This window comes from Pempheris klunzingeri, chromosome 2, assembly GCF_042242105.1.
Source record: "Pempheris klunzingeri isolate RE-2024b chromosome 2, fPemKlu1.hap1, whole genome shotgun sequence".
Classification (NCBI taxonomy): domain Eukaryota; kingdom Metazoa; phylum Chordata; class Actinopteri; order Acropomatiformes; family Pempheridae; genus Pempheris; species Pempheris klunzingeri.
The window spans coordinates 7,674,978-7,698,617 of NC_092013.1; the positions used below are offsets into that span (position 1 = coordinate 7,674,978).

At 41.3% G+C, this 23,640-nt stretch overlaps 3 protein-coding genes across 3 annotated transcripts in view; all 3 read right to left on the reverse strand.

Moving 5' to 3' along the window:
• On the reverse strand, positions 1–1,766 carry LOC139216912 (RING finger protein 208-like). The gene is made up of 3 exons (XM_070848158.1): positions 1,742–1,766; positions 1,277–1,600; positions 1–1,159 (listed from the first exon to the last, which is right to left on the reverse strand). The coding sequence occupies exons 2-3, from the start codon at positions 1,597–1,599 to the stop codon at positions 1,069–1,071; spliced, it is 414 nt and encodes a 137-aa protein (XP_070704259.1). The 5' UTR covers position 1,600; positions 1,742–1,766; the 3' UTR covers positions 1–1,068.
• A 2,724-nt stretch (positions 1,767–4,490) lies between these two features.
• Positions 4,491–10,830, reverse strand: ube2j2 (ubiquitin-conjugating enzyme E2, J2 (UBC6 homolog, yeast)). The gene is made up of 7 exons (XM_070848144.1): positions 10,718–10,830; positions 8,533–8,663; positions 6,102–6,142; positions 5,812–5,914; positions 5,571–5,709; positions 5,074–5,154; positions 4,491–4,978 (listed from the first exon to the last, which is right to left on the reverse strand). Exons 2-7 carry the CDS (start codon positions 8,661–8,663, stop codon positions 4,688–4,690), a joined length of 786 nt encoding a protein of 261 aa, XP_070704245.1. The 5' UTR covers positions 10,718–10,830; the 3' UTR covers positions 4,491–4,687.
• Positions 10,831–11,337: 507 nt separating this feature from the next.
• LOC139215065 (arf-GAP with coiled-coil, ANK repeat and PH domain-containing protein 3-like) overlaps positions 11,338–23,640 on the reverse strand; it is a 61,327-nt gene continuing 49,024 nt past the window's right edge. Inside the window, exons 11-26 of the mRNA XM_070845895.1 lie at positions 23,181–23,293; positions 22,743–22,794; positions 22,424–22,524; positions 22,117–22,228; positions 21,537–21,760; positions 19,839–19,908; positions 19,561–19,655; positions 19,150–19,370; positions 18,938–19,030; positions 18,642–18,734; positions 18,038–18,261; positions 17,606–17,715; positions 16,908–17,018; positions 16,449–16,510; positions 13,099–13,139; positions 11,338–11,976 (exon numbers count right to left, since the gene is read on the reverse strand). Coding sequence (XP_070701996.1) covers positions 11,908–11,976; positions 13,099–13,139; positions 16,449–16,510; positions 16,908–17,018; positions 17,606–17,715; positions 18,038–18,261; positions 18,642–18,734; positions 18,938–19,030; positions 19,150–19,370; positions 19,561–19,655; positions 19,839–19,908; positions 21,537–21,760; positions 22,117–22,228; positions 22,424–22,524; positions 22,743–22,794; positions 23,181–23,293 — 1,791 coding nt within the window. The 3' untranslated portion in view covers positions 11,338–11,907. The remainder of the gene's footprint in view (positions 11,977–13,098; positions 13,140–16,448; positions 16,511–16,907; positions 17,019–17,605; positions 17,716–18,037; positions 18,262–18,641; positions 18,735–18,937; positions 19,031–19,149; positions 19,371–19,560; positions 19,656–19,838; positions 19,909–21,536; positions 21,761–22,116; positions 22,229–22,423; positions 22,525–22,742; positions 22,795–23,180; positions 23,294–23,640) is intronic.

A 23,640-nucleotide genomic window follows, 5' to 3' on the forward strand; every position in this document is an offset into this window, starting at 1 on the left:
AGTCCATATTGCACCTTTAATCAGAATCATAAATCACTTGTATTTGACAAAATTGGCCTCTAACAAAAAGGCTTGTAATAGCAGGCAAACGGTGTAACAGGTTACATCATTATCAGCCATTACCATGGACATCTATGTGAGCACATGGCCTGAGTGAGAACATTTCAAACATAATTTTGGAAATAAAAACTCATTTTTAGGAATTAGTATTGATAATCAGTGTTTTCACATTTGTAAAGCTAAGCGTACCAGACCAAACCCCACAAACGTCAAATTATCTCATATGTTGAAGGGAGCTGCTATCGTTGGCACACAGCAGTTAGGAGCATCAGGGGTCCGAATACATGAGAGAATTTCCTGTCAAATGGTTTTCTTGCACATTATTAACAAAATGGCTTGTTGAATGGGGTTTTCACCGCCTTCACACTTCATGGAGTTGACTCGACCCACAATTCAGCTCAGTGGCGTTCTATCTATACCAATGTAAGATTATGCCAAACTAGTCGATAGGGCGTTTTATGAGAAGTTCACCTTTCTGAAGCAAGTTTAATTATGTGGTAACAAGTTTTTACGGCTACGCCACTTTGCCAACATTCCTCAAATATTCTCTGATCCAAGCCACAAATGACTATATGACAATATGCTCAAAAAAAAAACAAAAAAACAATGCAGGCAAGTAATTTGTAAGCTTATTTTCACTTTTCAAATTTGTTAAGTTAAAGTTAAACCATATGAACACAATAAACATAGCGTCACACCATAGACCCATTCAACTCAGCTCTGTCTACAGGTTCAGGGCTGGTTGAATATTGGCCTGTTGATATTTCACAATCACTCTTCAAACAACTATACAAATGGATTTTCTACAATAAATTCACAGTTTCAAACGTGTTGACTTCCGGTCAGTGCAGTCCTTTTTAAACCACGGTACTTCAACACACACGCGCACCCCACCGTCTGTGCGCCGCGCAGAGCGCATGGAGTCCTGCTTCATCCATCAGGTCCGTCCAGTTATCAGGAGCAGAGAAAGCGCCTCAAAGTGTCATTAATCCTGCTGTTATTAAACTGTCAGCAACCGTCCACCTCTCGTGCTGGCAGCATTACGCAGCTGAACATCTTTTGGAGCGCGGAAAGGAAGCCAGACTGTCTTGAACAAGGTCTAAAAGAAAAAGAAAAAATATTAGAATATATATAAGAATAGAAATATAATACATAATAATGAAAATCTATTATAATAACTAATAAACCGACCCCCCAGGAGGCTGTTTGTACTCACAGTGTTGACTTGATGAGCTGCCTCTTTGTGTCGTTCAAGTCCTCCACAGACCCGCGGCCCGTCCCCGGCTTCTCCTCCCTAATCTGGTCCCAGATCTCCGTGTTGACCCACAGGGCCCCGGGCAGGGTCAGGCTGGCCCGGGTGCAGGTGATCCAGCGGCACAGGGGGCACGACACGGAGCGGATGACCCCGTCCAGCCTGGACAGTTTCTCCAGGCAGGGGGCGCAGAAGGTGTGGTTGCAGTGCAGGACCCGCGGGATCCGGTTTTGCCGCGAGTACACGTGGAAGCACACGATGCACTCGAGATCGTCGTTCAGGAGCATGCTGCAGCACACACGAGAGAAGAGTCAGGAAACACACTAAACACACAGAACAGGGCGCACAAATGCTTTTCCTGGTTATATTAAACGTCCCATAATAAAATATCCTCCATTATTCGAACACCACTGTAACAGCAGTACTCACTTTGAGGACTGGGCGCTTCCCTTGTTTTGTCACTGATGCTTGAGGTTTACTGAGTCTGTTCGTCCTGCCTCGCGCTTTTAAGGCGTCCCCGCTGACTTGTCACGTGTTTCCAAGGAATCGTGATCGTCAGGTGAGCTCAGTTCTGTGGAAATCCACTGTGAGCGCGCACAGAGACGTGCGCGGGACCTGTTCTTGTGACATCCATCTACCTATCCACCTACCTACCTATCCACCTACCTACCTATCTATCTACCTATCGATCTAGTTTTTCATGTTTGACAGTATTTTCTGATTTATGGAGCAATAAAAAAAAAAAAAAAAAAGACATCCAACATTTCCTCTGTAAAAAGCTTTGGCTCTAATTTGCCAACGAAATGAAAGATGAAGAATTTTGAACTCGGCTTTGTGCAATGGTCATATTTTTTGTTCTGGAAATGTATGCAAATTAGCACATTTTTAATTACACAGTGCCTCATTTGCACATTTACACAAAACATTTCAGAAAACCTGTAAAACAAAAATGACCCGTCTTACTGGAGGTAATCAACTGGGGAAGTTTCGTGGTGATATCTACGTTTACCCTGCTCACCTGTCTCCTCTTACAGATCATTACATTGTGTCTATATAATATATACACCCCCCCCCACACACACACACACACATAATATATATTTATATTATAGATTTTTCTACTATTATTATTATTACTATATTACTATTATTACTATACCTATTATGTCTACTACATATACTATATACTATTATATATACAGCATAACATCATCACCACCATCACTTTGCACCATTATACACTTTGTGCTTTATCTTGTATAAACATATATCCTGTATTTATGATTTTTTTAGTGTTTATGTGTATAATTAATAAAGTCACCTACCATCCATCCATCCATCCATGATGTGTCGCAGAGGCAGGAGAAAGGAAGGTTTTCTAAAATGCCCTGCCAAGCAGGGTAATTTATTTGCATTTACTATGAAAACATACAATGTCACACAAGATTAACTGAAGCATGGAAATGTCAGCATTTGCTGCATAATCACACAAACACACTCCCATCAGCAGCAGCTTGTCTTTTTTTTTTTTAAGATGGTGCCAAGAAAAGAGCAATAGAAAGGCGAATCTTCTGCTTTCAGACCATTTTTCTGTTGAAACATTAGATACACAGTGGAACCATCTTTACTAAATGCAATGCACAACAGTAAATTATCAGCAATTATGTGAGCCTGGGCCGTGGCCTGTCTGTGTGTTTGCCCGCACTGCTCTGCTTCGCAAAACACGAGACGTTTCCTGTGACCCACAGACAAGCCGAGGCCTTTTCTATAAATAAACAAAACACAAAGAAAAAAATATCAAAAAGAAAAAATAATATACAGAAACAAAATATTGGTTCTCTTCATGTGTCTCCTTACTTGGACCTATATAGAGTGGTGCTATACTGGTCAGCCAAGCCAATTTAAAAAAAAAAAAGAAAAGAAAAAAAGGTACAGGTCTCTATTTACTTCTGTGCAGACTCTGGGTTCACCGCTTGGCTCATGGGTTGACAGGGGAGCGTGTCCGAACTCTCATCCGACTCGGAGCATGAACCAGTAGCTCTGTCACTGACCGACAAGCTAAGTTTGTGTTTTTTATCTCTAAATAAAGAGAAATACAGATATTAATTCACTTGTCAGTACTTATAGGAAGACGACTGTCTTCACTAATTGCTCTGCCTGTGACGAATCATCAGGTGTCAACTTTTGTGCAGGAAACAGACCCGACTGGTGAACAATAGAAGTACTTAAAGAGGGTACATTTCCACTTGCTCATAATTGTTTGTGCGTGTTCCATCTTTGATTTCAGGCTTTTTTTCCCTTCCCTGTTGCTTAATCAGGAACCCGGGGGCAGTTCCAGTAAAATTCTATTATTCAAAATAGATGCAGACATATTCTTGGCATGGATGAAACCCTGAAGAATCACTGACATGTCGATCTTTGACGGGTATACAGGGATCATTTGTTTCTGGCTTATATATGAGTGGGTGCTCCTTCTACCGTCAGATCAACACTCCAAGGAAAAATAACTGAAGGTCACCTGAGCGACGTAGTGAAATTACAGGTAGAGAAACCGGCTCTTGAACTGCAGGCTGCAGACTACGGACTCCTGATGCCTAAATGCGACTGAATCAATCAACTGAAATGCATTAAAAAAAGAGGAGAACTGGACCCCTGTGCCAAAAACAGCTGTTCAGATTAAATTCAAATGCACAAAATTGATCAGGAGAACCACAAAACTGTTTTTTCCAGGCACTCTTTTGACTTTGAAAACTCTTGGCGCTGCAACAGTGTCAAGTCATGGCCTGAGGAGCCTCTCTGATCAATGACCAGGGAACACTTTTAGTAGAGGTCATGGGCAGGTTGGACGCCTACAGAACTGTTTTAAGAAATAAGCTTTTATCAGTATTGATCATGGCCATGCTAGGGAACAACGGTGCACTTTATTTCACCGCAATAAAGCATATTTCTGTTGTTGTGACCAGCCTCCAGGGAGGTGCATCAAACTATGACCTCTCTTAATGTTCTAAGTGCTGCACTCTTCCACAACCCATGAGCCAAGTTTGTTCCTACTGCTGACATAAACCACTGAAGCACGGAGTGGATCACAACCGTTTTAATAAGCCCCTCCAATCCCCCGGCCCTACTGCCACTCCCATCCACTCCCCCACATCCCTCTCCTCCTCCTCCTCCTCCTCCTCCTCTCAGTCCTTCCTGAGCGGGTTGGCTTTGAGTTTCCATCTTCCAGAATCCATGGTGGTGGTGGTTGTGGTGGTGGTGGAGGGGTTTAAACCCAGGACTGAACATCCCTCCCCCACGTAGTGTGTTTATAGAATGCGGAGTCCACTGGCTGGCTCACCTGCAGGGGGGAGCGCCGCCCTACGACACCGGCTCCTCTCACTCCTGGGCTATGCTCCTCAGCACGTACTTGACTGTGTAGGCAAACGCTGCGAAGCCCACGATCACAAACAGGTTGGCTAGAGCCCCACCTAGAAGTCCATGGTTGCGATTGGCCTGCTGCAGGCCGGGCGCGGGGTTGGCGCCCCCGAGTGGGACAGGGCCTCCGTTGAGGGCGGGGAGGCCGTAGTGGGCGTGCTGAGGGTCGCCGTCAGGCACCACATCGGGTAAGGGGAGGGGCTGAGTGCGGGCGCTTAACTCCTCCTGGGCCTTCTGTTTCTGCTTCATCTCCTGGTGGAGGGAGGGGAAGAAATGGGAGAATATTAGGCAAACAAAAAGAAAGAGGAGAGAAGATGACAACAAGTTGGAGATCACCTCATACGTACATCAACTACGTCAGGAAACAGCTCACAGAACACTTTGTCCTTGAGGTTGAAGGCCAGGCTTTGGGCTGACAGCTGTCTTTTCTGGAAAGAAAATAAAAGTTCATACCGCTTTTTAAGAGTGATATTGAATTTTTTCAAGGTACCCACACCAAAGAATTCAGAACCTTTATCACCTCATCTAAATTGTTAACAATAACCGTGATTGTGGAAATAAAGTACAGAAATCCTTTATATCTACAGCAATCAATACTGTAACTAACTATTTCACCAGCTGTTCATGTTAACTTTTAGTGTCATTTTTGACCAGGATTATTTAATGCTTGCTAGGGTTTACATGAGTGATTATGTAGATGAGATACCATTATATTGAAAATCAAGCACTTTTCAAGGTGAACATTCGACAAAAACCCTGAAAATAAAATGCACGTCTGATATTGGAGAGGTCACAGGTCGTTTGTCGCTATGTGCTGCAATCACGGTCGTCCGTTTGTACTCACTGTGTAGTCGGAGGTCTCGATGCTGCCGAGGGTGGGGCCCTTCTCCACCATGAAGCTGAGCAGACCTGTGAGGATGGTGGAGACGGACCACGCAGGGTTCCACGTGTCTGGATGGAAGTCTGTGATGGACAAACATAACCTGTGGAGCAAACGGGCAGAGTTATGATACAGGAGCAAAGTGGCAAACAACTTGTGGCCAAAGAGATTTTCAAAAACTCTTTGTTGCATCCTGCATCCTCACCTTGTATTACACTTGAATCTCCCATTTGGTGTTATCATGTAGATACTTGGTGGTTTGAAAGGAAACTCCCGAGGAAATACGAGCTTTCCGTGATAATATCCTCCTACGAAAAAAAACAAATGTTAAGACATCACGGGGAGTTGAGGCAAAAAATCTGACTCAGTTATGGATTGTTTCCATCAGACCTGTATATTAGTAATAAACCACAGGCATCAGCAGGAATCAACTCGTCAAGATTTGCCTATTAATAGAAACTAAACTGTGTGTTGCTCAACTGCCAGTACATTTACCTTCATATGGAGTTTTCTCAGGACCTCTGACTACGTAGTGCCTGGAGGGGATAGAAACAATTTCTGGTAAATTTGAACAAAAATGACAATACAAAGAATCCTCTAGATCTCCTCGATCTGCCTCAATGTGCAGGAAATGGCCTAAAAACCAAACACTTTTAATCTTTTAATTCCTTGTTGATACTTTTCCGTTGTCTTAAATAAATATTTTCAGGAGCGTCCTGGTGGTTAAGATGCATGTCATACAACTGCAACGTCTCAAGGACCAGGATATATGTCTATGTCAATAGGTCTATCTGCTGTCTATGAAGGCGCACAAAAAAAAGATATTCAATTTACAATTATACAAAACAGAGAAAATCAGCAAATGCTCATATTTAGGGAGCAGGAACCACCATTTATTTTTTTTTTTGCCATTTCTGGTTTAAGAAATAATCAAAATAGTTGCAGATTCATTCTCTGTCGATTAGCTAAACGACTAATAGACTGATCATTTCAGGTCTAATGGATTCATATCCATGAATCATCCCGTATTGGTTTAACTGCTCCAGCAGGAAGAGAGTGACTTCTAGCAAGTCAGACTGACGCCCGTGCAGTGTTGTCATAGACATACTAATATTAATGGAATCCACAGTAAGTCACATTGATGATATTTCCTGATGTAAATAAAATCAGGTTAAGTAGTTAAGTAAGTAATTTTTTAACTTTGAACTGATGAAGATCTGACTGGGATCAAAATATCAAATAGCCAGCAGAAGAAAATGTAACTTCTTGATCTTATGAATGTGAACCCAGTGTTGTCACTATCTCAGTTTTTAGCTCATTTCAGCGATTATTGTTTTCTGTTTTTAGGATTGTTTCATCTGTTTAAATGACCTTGGTTTGTCTTTTGCTACCATCTTGGCCCGGTTTACCTTGTAAGAGAGAGATTTCCGGCAGGACTTATCTGGTACAGGGAAGGGATGAAACAAAGCGATTTGCTTCCTCATTCCACACGTCTGATGTGGCCACGATTAGAGCGCACCAACTACTTAACCCCCGTCCACAGTACAAGAGAAAATACTTGAACATGACATCACTTATTCCAGAAAGAAAATAGACTAAAAATACTGATAATAACCGATGGCGAGATAAGAATAGGTGCAGCTATGTGAACAAAGTTAGTAGGAAAGCCAGGGAGAATAACATACCAGGAAGAATATGTGATGGTAGTGATGCACAACAGCTTTTTATTATCCACTACTGGAGGTCACATCACATCCTCCATAAATACCTGCATGCTGCCAGATAAAGATTTTCTCTGGAAGAGGAAACCTTTACCCATGCCAGTGGATTACCTGATTAAATACATTCACTCATCTTTATTACAGGATTTTTACTCCCTATATGGATTTTAACAATAAATGTGTGGTTTCTGACGGAATGCACAAACATGTGCTTAAGACTTGGGTGATTTAGGGGATTTAGGAGGAAGTCAACTCCAACGTGTATCTTTCCAGAAACATTGCAGAGTTCAGAGCAGTTTTCATTTGAACTACTTTCTACAAAAGAAATAGTCTGTATGCACATTTGGCAGTGTTTTATGTCAACACTACATCTGAAAAGCCATGCTAATGTTAATTTGTTTAATTGTTCAATTGAAAAGGGGCCTAAAGTGGCAAAATATCCAATATTTACTTACAATAAATACATAAAAGTAAGCAAAAAGTGCTGTGCAAAAGTCTTAAATGTTGTTAAGTAAAAACGCAAAAATAAAATGCAAAATGAGTGAACAGAAGAAAAATCTATGCTAAAAATCAATACTTGATGTGACCATCCTTTGCCTTGAAACTGGGTGAGGAACAACCAAACTCTGCTACCAAGGTGAGGGTGTGAAGGACAGTTTCATGTCACAGGTCATCATGGCAAGACTGAGCACAGCAACAAGACACAAGGTAGTTTTACTGCATCAGCAGGGTCTCTCCCAGGCAAAGATATCAAAGCGGACTGGGGTTTCAAGATGTGCTGTTCAAGCTCTTTTGAAACTCTTTTGCACAGTGCTGTTTATGTTTCTTTCTTGCTATCCGTTGAATCATGTTGTCACCCCTCAGGTTGATCTGGGGACCCATTTAGAAACTCCTGCTTTAATAAACCCAAAAAGCTATAAAGATACCGATCAATATAGTTTAACCTGGTCTTGTGACCAAGGGAAAAAGATAAAAGTTAAACTGTAAGTTAATGTAAGTTAAAAAAGACATTTGCAATGCAAATGTCTTTTTTAACTTACATTATTGATTTTCTAAGAATTAAACTGGTCTTTTTATCATTTAAAATATTCAGATGTAATTATTACAGTTAGTCAGAACATTAAAAAGTCCAAGAGCACTGAAATGCAACTTATTGTCTTGGTGATGGTTTCTGGCTGTGGGCCTGGTCAGGACGGAGATCTTACCATTCTAGGATGTTGGAGGGGAGTGGTTCTGCACAGATGTAAGGCACAGGGTCTTTCTTTATCCTGAGGTAATCCTGCTTAAGTCGCTGAGTGGCTGTGGTTGGAGCTCTCTTATTCCCGTTGTTGTTCATCTGAGGATTTAGAGGACATGCGAGAGGGACATAATGAAATTCATCTTGATTCAGTCTCTTGAAATTTGCTACAGATACACAGGGGCACCTCCAGGACGACACATTACTTAGCAAAGTTTAGCCTTATTTTACTGTGATCAATTCAACTGTGGAACTCTTTATACTGCTTTTGCATTTGACTGATGGCAGTGTTGATGATGCTGTGCGTCTTAAATAGGCCAGGACTCTATTACCACTGCTTTGTCTCAATTGTCGATGAAATTCAGTAAAACTTCAAAATGCACAGAATAAATATAGTGTGACTACTTGTTGAAAAGACACAATTTCCTCTACAGTTAAACTTGTATCACTGCCGGCCGTGATTGTGAAAGTATCGTATCGGCTGGTGGACAGCTTTCATTGCGATGCAGCAACTGAAGTCTTGCACACCGTTATTGCAGCGTCAAGTGAAGCAGATGAGACAACTTGAATTGCGACCAGTGCTGTTGTCTGATTGTTGATGGAGGTTAGCAGGTGCTTGGTAGAGATGGTAGTTAAAAACCTATTGATGGTAATTAGGGGTCATTTTACCACATTGCTGCAATCCGGTTACTTACTCAGTTCTGAGTTACCAAATGAAAACTGTTAACAGAGAACTGTAGATTATCTAGGTTACCCTTGATAGTGAACTTAAATACATTTTTAAAAAAATCAAAAAGAGACACTCTTTTTCCTCTAATGCTAGACTGCAAGTAATGACTGATTACCTTTTAACTGATCAATGAATTGAATTATTCATACTACAGTAATGCATTAAATGCATTTTCTGAACTCATCCTCTGTTTTGTGTATAAATGCAGTAGCCAGTTTATTAGGTACACCTGGAGAAAACTAATTCAGTCTACCGCAACAGTCCTGCAATACATCCTCCCTTCATGCAGGTCATAATGTTCAGTATTTGTTGAGATAGTTTCAGAGAGGTGTAGATTAATCTGTGTGGTCATTTTGGAGGATGTAGTCTGTGGTGCTGTTGAACTGTACTGACCATTATAAATGACTAAATAATAGAAACATGGGTCAGTGTAACAGCACAGTTCAACAGCACCATGAGCTCCATCCTCCCAAATGACCATATTGACCAATTGAAATTCATGGCTATTTCTTGTGAAACTGCATTGCAACTTTTTCCTCTGCTTTATTCTTTTGTAGCTCATTCTTTATCTTGTAATATTTCACTATTTGAAATAACATTTGTGTGTATTCAATATTGCCTTGTGATTCTTTATTATTCTGTCTTAACTTCTTTTTATGTCTTATGTAAACCACTTTGAATTGCCTTGATACTGAATGGTGCAAGACAGATAAACTTTTCATGCATAACAAAGTAAAAAGAATTTCAATTTGAAACACAGCGAAGTTTAAGTATTAAGTCTTAAAATAGATACACGTAAAGCACCAGTATTTTGAGACTGTATTTTACTAAATGTCTGTGGCTACAAGCCTTATATTTAAGTGAACTTTTACCTGTATCCCACCACAGCTCAAGATAACATGACTATCAGCCTACTGACCCAGTGTCATGTGGCTAACAGCTGACTACATGACGCTAATGAACTCTGAGTGAAATCTAACAGTGTTGAAATAACGCCAGTCTCACTTCCTAATTAATAACAGGCTCCTTGGCGTTAACGCAACTTATGTTAGCTGAGGCTAATCCGCTACTTTGCCAGCTATGCTAATGTTAAATCTCTGGCTGACTGAGCAGATCGATAAGTTAGCTCGGGCCAGTTAGTCAATCAGCGACTGTAAACAAACCGTGTAGACCAAATGAAAAACTGCACATAGGCACCATATGTGACTGATGATTTTATCAATCACAGTGTATTGGTAGCTGGTAGCTAAAGGTCCTGTCTGTGTGTACTGTGTTAGCCGCCACCAACGGCTAACGATAGCCAACGTAGGCCACTGCTAATGTTTAGCTAGCTAGCGCTAACACGAACAGATCTGGTACTAAAGAAAGCGGACCCCGACATATCTCGCATTTACGGACTAGAGAGAGTTTAATATTGACATACCTCTCCAGGGACCCCAGTGAAAATATGTGTTCGTGGATGGACACGAAATAAGGCTGTTGTTCTGTTGTCAAACCCCCAAACCGACAAGACGATAGAACCAACGTAGCCTTAGCTATCGCCAGCAGGAGGAAAAATGACACTTCCGGTTTTCTTCTTCTTCGTTGGCGTTAAAGCGGTTGAAAAATTACATAGAAAGCGCATTACTGTCACCAGCTGATCTGCACCATTGCTTATTTATAATCTTTCAAAAAGTCCAATAATATAATAAATATTGTGTGTAAATAAACATGTATGTGTAAATATATACACACACAATTTAAAAAAGACATACTTTATATACTTACATTTGTAGTCTATTGATCACCAAGACATGCCGATACAATACAAGGTATTCTGAAGACCTTTTCTGCACCCTGTCATTGATATAGAAACATTCCTGTCTATATTCTCAACAACCAGCTCACAGGTCCTCTTGCTGCTGCTTTATGCTGCTGCATAAACTTTCTTGTTGCTATATTTGTCAGCCAAAATTCAAATGGAAACATAAATTGAAATGCACAAAAACATTCTGTAAGGCTTACAGTTTTAGGCTATTCATTTATTTCTGACATCAGTTGCACATCAGTTCATCACAAGGGGTACTTCACTGATTTTAAGACATCAAGTTTAGTTTACTCATCATAGAGAGTACATTTAAAGCAGTGGAAACATTTGCAGAATGTCCTATGCTTAAAAAAAAATTATCCAGATGCAGTTTTGAAGATTCTTCTAAAATACACGAGTGTCATTCTAAATTATAGGAGTGGCCCTTTAAAAACAACATTATATGTATGCAGATCTTCAGACAACATTTTGCTACGATGACTGCCACTGATTTGTTGCCAGGTCAACTGAAATACTACCTGTACAAAGGAACTGTTTCAACTATATGACTTTTTGACATGATCAAAGTCTCTTATTTTGACCTCAACCAAACATGTTTACAACTGATAACCTGTTATAAAATAGCTTTAACTAGGGCATGCAGGGTCTTGAGCATTTAGTGATGCCTGCAGAGCTCACTCCCCAACATCAAAATGTCCTTTTTTAATTGCACGTGGCTGGCTCCCTCCAAAGTGCCTGGTCCGAAGAGGTGGTGGTCACTGGTCACTGTGGCTTCTTGCAGCGGCTGAACTGTAAGCTCCTTCTCCTCAACTTCTCGGGCTGGAAAGACGCGAGGAGAGAAAACTCGCGAAAGACATCAACACAGGAGATGTCACCTGCAACAGGGGACACTAAAATCAAGGGGGGTTGTCCCACTGCAGGGCACCCTGGAGACTATAGTGCTTTTTTTGTTTGGTTTTAACATCAGTGAGTGACATTCCAAGCACTTTTTTTTTCGTGTGACATAAAGGCCATAAGCCAACAAATACAGCAATCTAAAAACAACTCAGATTTTAAGGAAGAAAGACAGAGCAGATCAACCTCTGCATGAAAGAGTGAAGCCCCCAAAGCATAGCCTCAGGATGGAGTTTGATACTTCACAGACACGTCTTCCTTTAGGACAGCGGTTCTCAACCAGGGGTCCTTAAGGGGGGTCCAGGGAGTCCCCACAAAAATTTGGAATATTTTAATGTTACTATAATTTAATTGACTAGACTCAATGAGAGGATGTATAAGAATTGCTATTCTGTTCATAGGTTTCACACACTGGTAATCTGACAGTCTACAGTATAGACAGTTTTGGAATAACTAAATCTTATCAGACAGGGAGACCACATCTTACGAAATACAGGCCTGATGTATATTAATTTGGGGGCCCTCGACATGAAAAGGGTTGAGAACCACTGTTTAAGGATACTATAAGTGACTTAATTGTTCTTTTTTAAAAGCCTCTTTTATTTATATGAATTAATGCTTTGTTGTATTTCATACAGTTGTTTTTTTAAGCAACTTGGTTAGTTTGCAGAAAAGAAAATGAGGAACTTGCAGGAAAAGAGTGGTGAGCATCCTGTCCATTCTTCTCTTGTGCATATTCAAGTCACTACCAGATGAAATCTGGATTCATGTGCTAAATATTCTAATTCACATCTCATAACATGAAGTGTATTGTACTTACCCATTCTCTGTGACTTCGTCCTATTAGACATTAGATGTTTGAACATTTTGGGAGTATAAACTTAATAGTATAAACTTCATATTTCCAAATTCAATGTGATTGCTACATTATAGCTAAGTCCCAATATGCTTTTTTTCAGGACAGGAAGAAAGATGTCTGTGTATGTGCGACAGACAGGGCGACAGACCAAGACACCTTAAAGATCACCCAGAAGCACCAGAGCAGAGAGAATCACAGTAGCACACTGATCCCCTAGTTAGACGGCCCAGGATGCTTCACTCACTCTATCCTTGGGTTTAACTCTCCTGCTGCCCGCGGCAATCCCTGTGGTAACAGAAGATACGTCAGCAATTTTGACCTCTGCCGTTTGCCTCGAGTTTGAAGTGAGTGATTAGACGTTTTTGGCATGTGAGAACATTTTTTCAGTGATGGTGTAACAATGCTTGAGAGATCACATGAATGTTTAACACACTGGAGTCACTGAATTATTCAAGGCAGTGTTGTTGCTGCAGGCTAGAAACAACTAGAAACGCCATTTGAAACACAGAAGGCCCTAAACACCAAAACGGTCTTTGAATAGAGTGCTGACTTTGACCTGTCAGATGTCCAAGTTTGCCTCTCCTTTTTATTAGTTATCATGAAGAAAAAACATTTAATTGCTTTGAATAAGCTCAGCGCTACCCAGAAGTTTGTTATAGACCAAAAGTTACACTAGACAAGATTGTAAAAAAAACATAGCATTCTCCCAACATCTGACAGTGTTTGTGCGTAGCTATATTTCTACAAATGAGAAAAAAATAAGTATTTCATTGATTGATCGTTTTTTTCAAACATACTGCTGCAATGTCGCGAGAATGTTATGCACAGGAGATGAGACAGGAATGAGATTAACAAGCAGGAAGCAGGGTTAGTTCATCAAGAGTTTCTCAGTTTTATTATACGCATTATGTTTTCTTTTTTTTTCCCCTCAGTGCTTCTAAAGACAAGGAAGAAAGTATTCCAAAGATATCCAAATGTCAGTGAACAGAAGAACGCCTCCATGTAGTGCAGAGCGGTGTTACAGTTCTGCCTGACAGGTTGGGTTTTTTTTGGAAGAGAGTAAAAAGACAAACATAAAACAGATCAGACAGTCAGGATCCATGATTGAATGCTGAGAGGCAGGCAGTTGGCGTCGAGTTAAAATACACAAGTGTACTATTTACAGCATGTTTGCTTTGAACAGCACCTTTAACCACTCCTATGTCAACACACACAATGGACACAACATTTAATACTTCCGCCAGGGCAAGAGCCCCTAACAGTTTGGTCACAGTAGCTACACATCACCCCCTAGACTGGTTCTACTTGCAGTACATTGAACTATTGCAGAATATCACCTGCCATATCAAAATCTCTCAGGTCTGTCACATTACTGTAACCTCTTTTGAACATGTGAGTACACCAACAGTGTTTCTACCACTCTGTCACTTCACAAAGCATGGTAAGACTATGCTGTATCTACTCTGAACAGTTTCAGCTTAAAAAAAAAAAAAAATACGGTGATATCATACAATAATGTCAGACACTTTCCCTTTTAAAAAGTCTTTGGCAGAGGAAAATAAACCACAACATTAAAAAAAAATTATTCAAAATACTGTTTGTCAGCTTTTGTTGGAACAAGCAAACAAAAACAAAAAAGACAGGAATGAGAAGTCACCACAGATTTGGTCCGTTGTCCGTGGATGGAAAAATGGCACAGAGGTGCAAAAAGTAAGAAAGGTCTGACACCAGAGGGGCCATGGTGGTACATGCTTATTCCACAGGACTGCACTGCACGAGGTGATCAAACCATAGAAAAATATTTTATCATGCTCAGAATGCAAACGATGTTGAACCTCCCAATAATTCTGGCAAAGCATGCAGAGAACACTGTAAGCGATGACCAGGCGGGGAAGCCAGATAGATACGTCCTTTGACCCCACAAGTGTGTAAACTGTACTAAAGAAACGTGCCTCTTTTTCTCACCACAGATATTTGGATATGGATGAGTATTTACAACACAATGGAGGTGTCAGGAGTCACCTTGGTTCTGTGATTCTGCTGAACTGCCCATGGGTGAAATATTAATCCCGTTGTATGCACTCCTTCAGTACACTCAAGACTTAATTCTTCCTGGTCTGATTTTTTCCGCACACACCTTGACCACACAGCAATTTCTCATCCTCACTTGTAAACAACGGACGACTGCAATTAATCTAAAATGGTACGATGTAACTATAATTTCCATAGATAAGATAATGACAATAATTGTAGTCATAGCAATGTAAGGCCGTTCCAAAGGGAAAATGAAAGCAAAATGTCATGTATGAGCGCTATTACATGATGTAATCTAAAGACTTCCTGTCATAAATTCCAAGTAATGCTTTCAGATTAAAATGACAATCATTAACAGAAATGCAGACGTAAACTGCATCCAAGAATGCATTGCACTGGTCCTCCGGGGAGATAAACATAAATAAAATAGACAATAGATAGACAGACAACAACTCGACTAGACAAGAACAATGTAAAAACTAACTGAATGAAAATAAACTAAATTATAATACTGTAGATGGGAAAAGTGCACAGTTTCTTTTTTTTCCTTTACATTATGTATCATAATATCATATGATTTGACTCTGTCTCTCAGTATTCTTTGACACATGCGCTCATTTACTCTGCCTGTCCACGCACTCATTCACTCGTCATATCACAGAGTATCTTACAAAGCAGGCGAGGGTCTCTTCTCCGCAAGCCCTTCAGTATTTTTGTCACAGTTTTACATTAAATTTCCCTTCCTGACCCCTCTTTATACACAGTAAACAAGCCTTTCCACCTCTACTGTAGCTTGTCAGTTACTCTTTTTCTTTTAGTAATGGAACAAATACCATTTTTTCACCTCATGCCACAGCACATACTTTAAAGATTACCCATATAACTTCTAAATATGTATATTTACATCTCAGATTAAGAAGAGATGAGCAAATTGGATGTCACACAGATGGTCTGGCTAGATATAAAGTGTAAGTGGTTAATGCAGCGAGATTCTTCAGAGGTAAAAACTGTTAGACAACAGTAAACCCACACCCTCACACAAGAGGTTACACCACGTTATTGTAAGTTAGAGGATAACCCTGTTAGCAAAACACCAAATAGCAGATGTCATTTTACTGTGTCATGTGACTAGCATAGCATGGGTGGTGCCAAGTAATGGCAAGCAGAAGGTAGTGGTGATGCAGAAAAATGGAGGTGGTGACTGTAGTGTCAGTAGAGTTAAAAAGGTCCTTCAGGGGTCTCCCTATGACATGACGCACCCTCACAATGAGCAAGTGGTGCACTCCTCTCTCTTTAGACAACCCAGAGAAATTGTCTGTAAGCCTAGACCTACATAAGTAACAGACTTGAGATCAGTGTCTATGGGCAACTTCATATAGACGATTATTTTATGTTCCCAGTCAGGAGAAATATGTATGTATATGTATAGAGAGAGTGAGAGTACAAGCTATTCTCATGGATACACAAGCAACCACTAGCATTCATCTATGGTGAGGCAGATGAATTCCTGGATGCACTTCCTATACTGCTGCTCAGTGGGGCTGCTGCTGGGGTATTGACCTGGTTGACCCAAGGGAGCCTCCGCCTCTCGCATCTCCTCGTTCATCCGCGCAAGACGCAATCTGGAGGAGAGGGGGAGGGAGAAAAGTGGTAGAGGAGACGGAGACCCGCATGGGAGCAGAGGTGGGAAATGTAATAATAAGATGATGAAAGGCAGGTGAGAAAAGAGTGACGGGATTGATATGAGGAGGTGGGAGGAGACAGGGAGAATGGAAATGGGGTGATGTGGTAAAGAGTGGTGGAGAGAGAGGGATGAGAGGAGGAAGGAAGAGATAAATAGAAATAATTAAATCCTACTGAACAACATTTAGATATCGTAGCACATAAGTTAATTCTTGATCTTAGAAACAGTAGTTTGGCAATATAAACTTGACCCGAGGTCCAGGATAAACTACTTTTGATGAGTCAGGGCCTAAAAAGAAAAGTATTGTTGATCTACAAAGACTTGGGATCACTCACAGGGTGACGATGTCTGCGTTGGCAGCCTGCACAGCGATGCTTAGGGGGTCATGGCCCTGCTCATCCACCTCCGTCTGCGATGCTCCTCTCTTCAGGAACAGACACACTTGACTGCACAAAACAAGATGCAGACACAGAGAAAAGGTGAATATAAGTGTTACCGTCGGATTCACCGTGAGGGGTTAAATGTGGAATATATTGTATAACAAGAGAATAAAAGCCGGTAGAATAAATGGGCGAACAGAGTAGATACTGATGTTTGTGGATGGATCTCTTGCTATGCAATGCACTGATTTGTCTGTGCAATGATTTATTTATCTTTTTTCTACTGCATGGCTCTGGAAAGAACGAATGGCATTCACTTAGAATGACACAGAACTTGTTTGTCTTAATGGAGTCATGTCAGTGGTTTTTCACTGCGAAAGCTACACTGCGTGCTCACTTTACATGCTGAGGGAAGATTGTCACCCCTGATTTATTTGAGAGTTTAGGTTAGTGTTGCAGAGGAAAGGTTGCCTCATACGGTTCAAGACAAACATTTGGAATGAGAGGTATCTCTCGTCACAACTAAGTGATTCATGGAATACATCCAGATCACAAGTAAACCACAGTTTCATTACATTCAGGCCAGAACATAAACCGGGGGTCACACAGAACACCGAAAAACAACTTCCTCCCGCTTTGCAGGTGTTCCTCACCCAGTGTGTCCCAGGTAGGTGGCGTGGTGCAGCGGGCCTCTGCCTCTCATGTCCCTCTGGTTCACATCGGCTCCGTTCTGTAGCAGGAACTCACAAGCTATCAGAGAGCCCTGACAAACAGTTAGAGAAAGAGAGAGTTGTTTATATTAGTGTATTTGCTCTAAGGCTTAAAAACTGGTATTTTAACATGTTCTCTGGTCTCTCGCAACAGATCTTAATCTAAATGAGAGTGCCTTGATCAAATAAAGATTAAATTAAAATTTAAAAAAGGCAGTTTTAGTACATCATGCATGTTGTGGAGAAGATTGTTCCCTTTTTTTTCTAAGATAATTTGTGGCTGTGTTTATGCTGACATAAAATCTGGGTCTGGCACCTTCAGCAGATTATGCTAATATCTAAACGCTAGAAATGACTGAGCAAACAGTCTCTCACCCCGATCACGGCCTGAATGAGTGGCGTTTTCCCCTCATCCTCCTCACTCGCCGCGTGTACGTCAGCACCGTGTGCTAATGCCTCCGCCATGAGTGGAAGGTTGTGCAGTCGGGAGGATCGGTGGAGGAGCGCCCCGGGGTGGAGCTCCCTCGGGTCTTCGGGGTCTGAAGACACTTCCTGTTCGATCTCCACCTCACCACTGGAGGACTCCTCCGACTCCTCCTCTGGAGGTAGAAAGAAGAACAATGATGTGAATAAAATATTTTAAACTTTTAAAACTCTACGAAGGAATGTAGCTCAAGCTTAATTTAGGGGATTATGGCAATGTTGTGTTGTGTTAACGGTTTAAGCTGCTCAAGCCTGCTTTACATGATCTAGCTGTTTGAATGGACCTTAATGGATTGGATTAGAAATCACTTCTATGTCTTTAGTAACAAAGCAACAATAATGTAATCAAATCGCACAGTGATAGTAGAAAATGGGACCTTCTTCCTGTTGTAAATGGGTTCAACTTTAACTCATATTGACATTGGTGTTCTCCTTCACCTTAAAAACTCCTCAGTAATATGATGATAATCTCGCATCAACACACAAACACATTTACCTTCTTCTGTCACACTGTCCACCACTGAGCCGAACACCAGGATGTCTGTGCTGCCGTCAGTGCTTCCTCCCAGGCCGCTGTCGCTGCTAAGACCTGCGGGGCCAAGCATCGCCAAGCCACGGACACGTTAATGATTACACGGCACATACTGTACTGCTGATACCATCCATACAGATAACAGAAAACATGTCAGAATTTAAAATAGCTAAAGAGCTTTTACGTGAATCTGACTGAAAATCTACAATAATCTTGCAGGTGCATTGTGCCTGTACGCGCTGACGGTGTGGTGGACTTACTGCGAGGACCAGAGCCAGTGTCAAAGTAGGAAAACAGAGAATCCAGCTCATCTGGACAGAACAGGGAGTCCCGGCGAAACTTTGCTGCAGCCGCTGCCGAAGGACAAAATATCACAAGATTTCAGTGTACTGGTACAATCCATATATATTTTGGCTCTTGATTTCATGAGCCTCTTACTGACGTTTACAGCTACAGAGACGTTCATTCTGACCTGCTGAGAGGTTTGCAGGTGAGGCGCTGCCCGGCTCGTAGCGATGGTATTTCCTGCGGGCCTTGTTGGGCGCCCGGATGGAGCTGCTGTGTCGCTGGCACTTCTTCACCGTCCAGGGCCGGGACTTCCTTTCACCCTCCACTAAAGCCTCGCTCCCGCTCATCTTCTTCAGGAAGCGTTTCTCCACATACTTTGACTTGATCCAGGCTTCTTTCTCCTGTCTGGAGGTAGATGGTGACAAACTGACAATTTTAGACATGAGACATGACATATACAGGCAACTGTGTGTAGTCTGGACTGAGTCATATAGTAAAATAAGACACTGAAGATATCATATATAACCAGACATCTTGGTGAAGACACCTTGGCAGTTTTCCTTGCCAATTATTCATCCTTGAGTAAAAGACTGACCTTGAACTGGACGGTCCAGGTTTTTTCACTCCCATCTCCTCACAGGCTCCCTCGTAAATCTGGTTGATCACAGTGTTCCCCAATTCACACATCAGCTAAACATGTGAGAGGAAGGAAGGAGGAGAAAGATGGGAGACAAAGAGGGGAATTATCAACAAAGAAAAGTACTTCATATTATTTTAGAGATACACTTAAGGAATTATAGATGCAATTCTGATGGGGAAAATAGCACATCACAGAAAGGAGAAGCTGTAGGCAAGCGTGTTGGAGAGACGCACCTTGAGTAGTTCTGGCTCCCATGAGTCTAATGTCAGTGAACGCACTTTAGAGCAATGGACGCCTAAACTCCTGAAAGAGACAAGGAAATAGAAAGATTTTGTAAAGAAAGTGAAGTACACATCGACAAGATTTTCATTCTTACTCATTTTTCTACAACTGCCTGAGGTGGCAAACTTTTTTCTGTTTCTCTACACTTTAAAGTCTCAAGGGCCAAGCAAAAAAACAGCCCTGTCTTTTTACTTAAACATCCTCACTGGCGAGTTTAAAGCCACTTTACGCTTTGCTTTTTCAAAAACATCAGTTTCATGCTACCATATTTTTAACTACATCTACAGGGTTCCTTGTAGTTTCTCTTTTGATAAAGACTGCAGAATGAACACTTCATGAGCAGCTGCTATAGTTTAGTCTAGTATTTGGAAAAAGAAAAAAAAGCATTGTAACAGAACAAAGGTTGTAAAAAAAAAGGTGATTTGGTGGGAAAATATTATTAACTAGAATGTATATTTTTAGGAGCTCATCATGTTTTGTAAGCATTTAAAAACAAATTGGCTGACTTTTTAAAATCCAAAAAATATTTCATTACTTCTTATAATAATCTTATATAATATAATCTAATTTCTTACGTTATTTGCAAATTGTTATTATCTATTTGCAGCAGTCATGTTTTCAGTTGTGTTGTAATGAACAAATGTTTGAACTTCTGCATTAAGCAAAGTGAGAAGAAAACAAACAAAAAACCTTTGAACTCGTCCATCTTGAAATGAAAAGCTACGCACAAGCCAAGGGCGGGACTATAATTATTCCCCGAAGACATCAGCCAACAATCTTTGTTTGAGTTACATAAGCGAGGAAAACGCTGATCTATTAGACATCTTCATAACTATCACTGCGTCTTTGCCAGTCACAATAGAGCTTTGATTAATGAGTTGATGAAAGTGGATTGACAACCACCAACAGTGCAGTGTATCAGTGCAGACACTGCAACATTTCATGCTGATATTTGCAGATGTGCATCATAATAATAAAACAAGCAGAAACAGGACAACAGATTATTTTTTTCTAGCAAACAAAGCTCGTTCATAAGTTAAAAAATATGTATACATAATGTACATCAGCTCACCTGCTCTTGTTCCTTCCAGCTCTAAACAAACTTAAAGCTTTACATGCCGCTCTGGCGAAGGCTAAGAGATTTACAGCACTAAGGGAGGTCATGGGGGCATCAGTGGCAGTGTTACCTGAGGGGGCAGCAGACCTTGGGAGGGGTTTAGGTGGAGTGTGCTTAATAAGCTCTGTGTGTTCTGCAACATGTCTGAGTGTGTTACCCGTGTCGTCTTTACTCTCAGCTGTCTGTGGGAGGATGGGAGCGGGTTTCTCTGTGGGGTTTTATGTACTGGGGCTCATGTATTCTGGGAGGACAAAAGGTAAAAGTGCACTGATGACCTTTATGTTTGTTCAAGGTGTAACAGGTTGAAGGGCTGGTGGACGCCGAGTTATTAGTTAAAGGGCTGGTCTCTGCACACCTCAATGCTGAGTATGAACAGTAAATGTTTGTGACCGACCTGGATGCGTTTCAGAGGATGTGGTTTGTTGTGTTTGTAGTTTGAACGAGACTGAACTGATTATCTGGTTAGGATAGGGTACATGAACATGTCTTTAAAAAGTCTAAGGAGGTTAAAAGTGGTTAAAAGTGCAGTTACCTGTGGATTCCTGAGCACTCGATGCAGAGCAGCACCCCCAGGTTGATGGAGGCCCAGCAGGGGGCCGTTTGGCCGCAGTCACAGCACAGCTCATTGCCTGGCAGGCTCTGTACCCTCTGGAGGAGGCTCTCCCCACCTCCCCGACCTCCCTTATCAGCCCTCTCTCTGGGCTCGCTGGCAGAGTCGATGCTGCTGGTGGAGGGTGAAGCCGTGCGGTCCAAACGCTGCGGAGGCAGGTGTACAGCTCAGAGACAGAGATTCTGCAGCTACCCGCGGCCAATTTGTGATGAAAAGAGTGCAGCATGTGTGTTGATCGATGCATATACACTGTTGCCCATAAAGTTGGAATAATTGTTCAATACCCCCAATTTTGTTAAAGCCTGAATACACAGTTTGCAAAGGTTAATTGTGGTTTAAGTTTCACTGTGATATGTTTGGAAGAGTTTGATCAATAAAGTTGAGAAGATATACACTTTATTTATCAAGAATAAATCACATTGTCACAATCATTTCATGAGAAGAGGTAAAAAACATTTTGTTCCAACTTTATGGGCAACAGTGTACGTGTGTGTGTTCGTACCTCAATGTAATAATTGTCACCGATGTCTTTGTAAGCAGAGGCAATGCTTGCCTGGACTGCCTGGATCCAAGCCTGCCGCAGCTTCTCAGACTCAGCCTGCAGCATGCAGCTCCTACAGGTTTGCAGATGGCAGTTATGTAATACTTGGCCACAACTGTGTAATGCTATGAAGCTGCATATCATTTCTCTGACAACCAAATTCCAAATGATGTAGTCAGTAACGCAGCAATGTAATGTAAGGTTATGTCAGTATGCAAATCTGAAAAGACAGCAACACACACACACACACACACACACGCACACTTACTTGGTGGGTGAAACCACCTCAAAGCAGAACCTCCTTTCATTATCTTCACATGGTTTGACTGAGCACAGCCTCAGGTCCTCCACCACCACTGTCAAAGAGTCCTGAAATTGGCAGAGAGCATTGCCTCGTTTACTGTAACAAACAAGGCATGTCAGAGTCCTCATAACTGCCAAGACAGGATGAGTCAGTACATGCCCCCATTCTTCTCCACCTGTAGGTGAACTGTTCATAATCACACCAACAAATAAAAATAGTTTAAAATATCTGTGATATATAAGCATTTAAAACATAAAGTATAAAGTATAAAGTTAAGCTGTACCTTGAGTTTCTTTTGGTAGACCAACTGGCTGTTTTGTATAGAAAACCACCGCCTTGATGAGGGGAAAAGGTATGAAGTTAGTTAGACAGTGTCTGCAAGCGAGACGCGATCGATCAAATGTCTGCATGCTGAAACAAAGACGCGATGTGGATGAATAAATTGTGTAATGCCAGTGGAGAGCATTCGTCTTACTTATACAAAGCACTCTTTAAAGTACAAGTCCAAAGTTTACAAAATTACTTGAGGCCCTTGTCATTTGGGCCCTTGATTTTACACATTACAATCACCAGACAAATATTTTCCTTACAATAGATGTTTTCTTGGTGTTATGTAACCCTGTTTTGCTCTGATTATATCATTAGCTTTAATTAGACTGGCTTTTGCATTGTAAGTTGACTCCCTCTCTAGCCATGCTCTTCCTCTTCACTTCTCTTTCACCTGTTCCAGGTCTTGAAGGCGTTGCTGGCCCTCTTGAAGAGGTAGCCTTCCATGACGACACCATTGGGTGCGTCCACGTTGAATTCCAGCTTGGGGTCATCATAAGAAAAGTCCTGTGGGGAGAACACATAGGTGCACGGGATCAGCGTTAAAGTCTGGCTTCCTCTGCTCTGCGTGACAGTTCTTTTGACAAGGAACTGCGTAAAACCAATGCAAGTCTTCACAATCTAGCTTGTTCTTCATTGTCAACAGCATTACAAGAATGCTCATATGTACAGTGGAAGAGTCAGTGGCTATAATCATTCCTCCTGTCCATACTGGCCACAAAGAGTTTTCTTTCCTAAAGCATTTCCACTGTAAAAACCCACAGCTCTTGTTCTGTGTAAAAATGCACGGAAATGTTCAGCTGAAGCTCTAATATGAGGCTGAATGCACTGAACATAACAAAGGGGAAACAGAG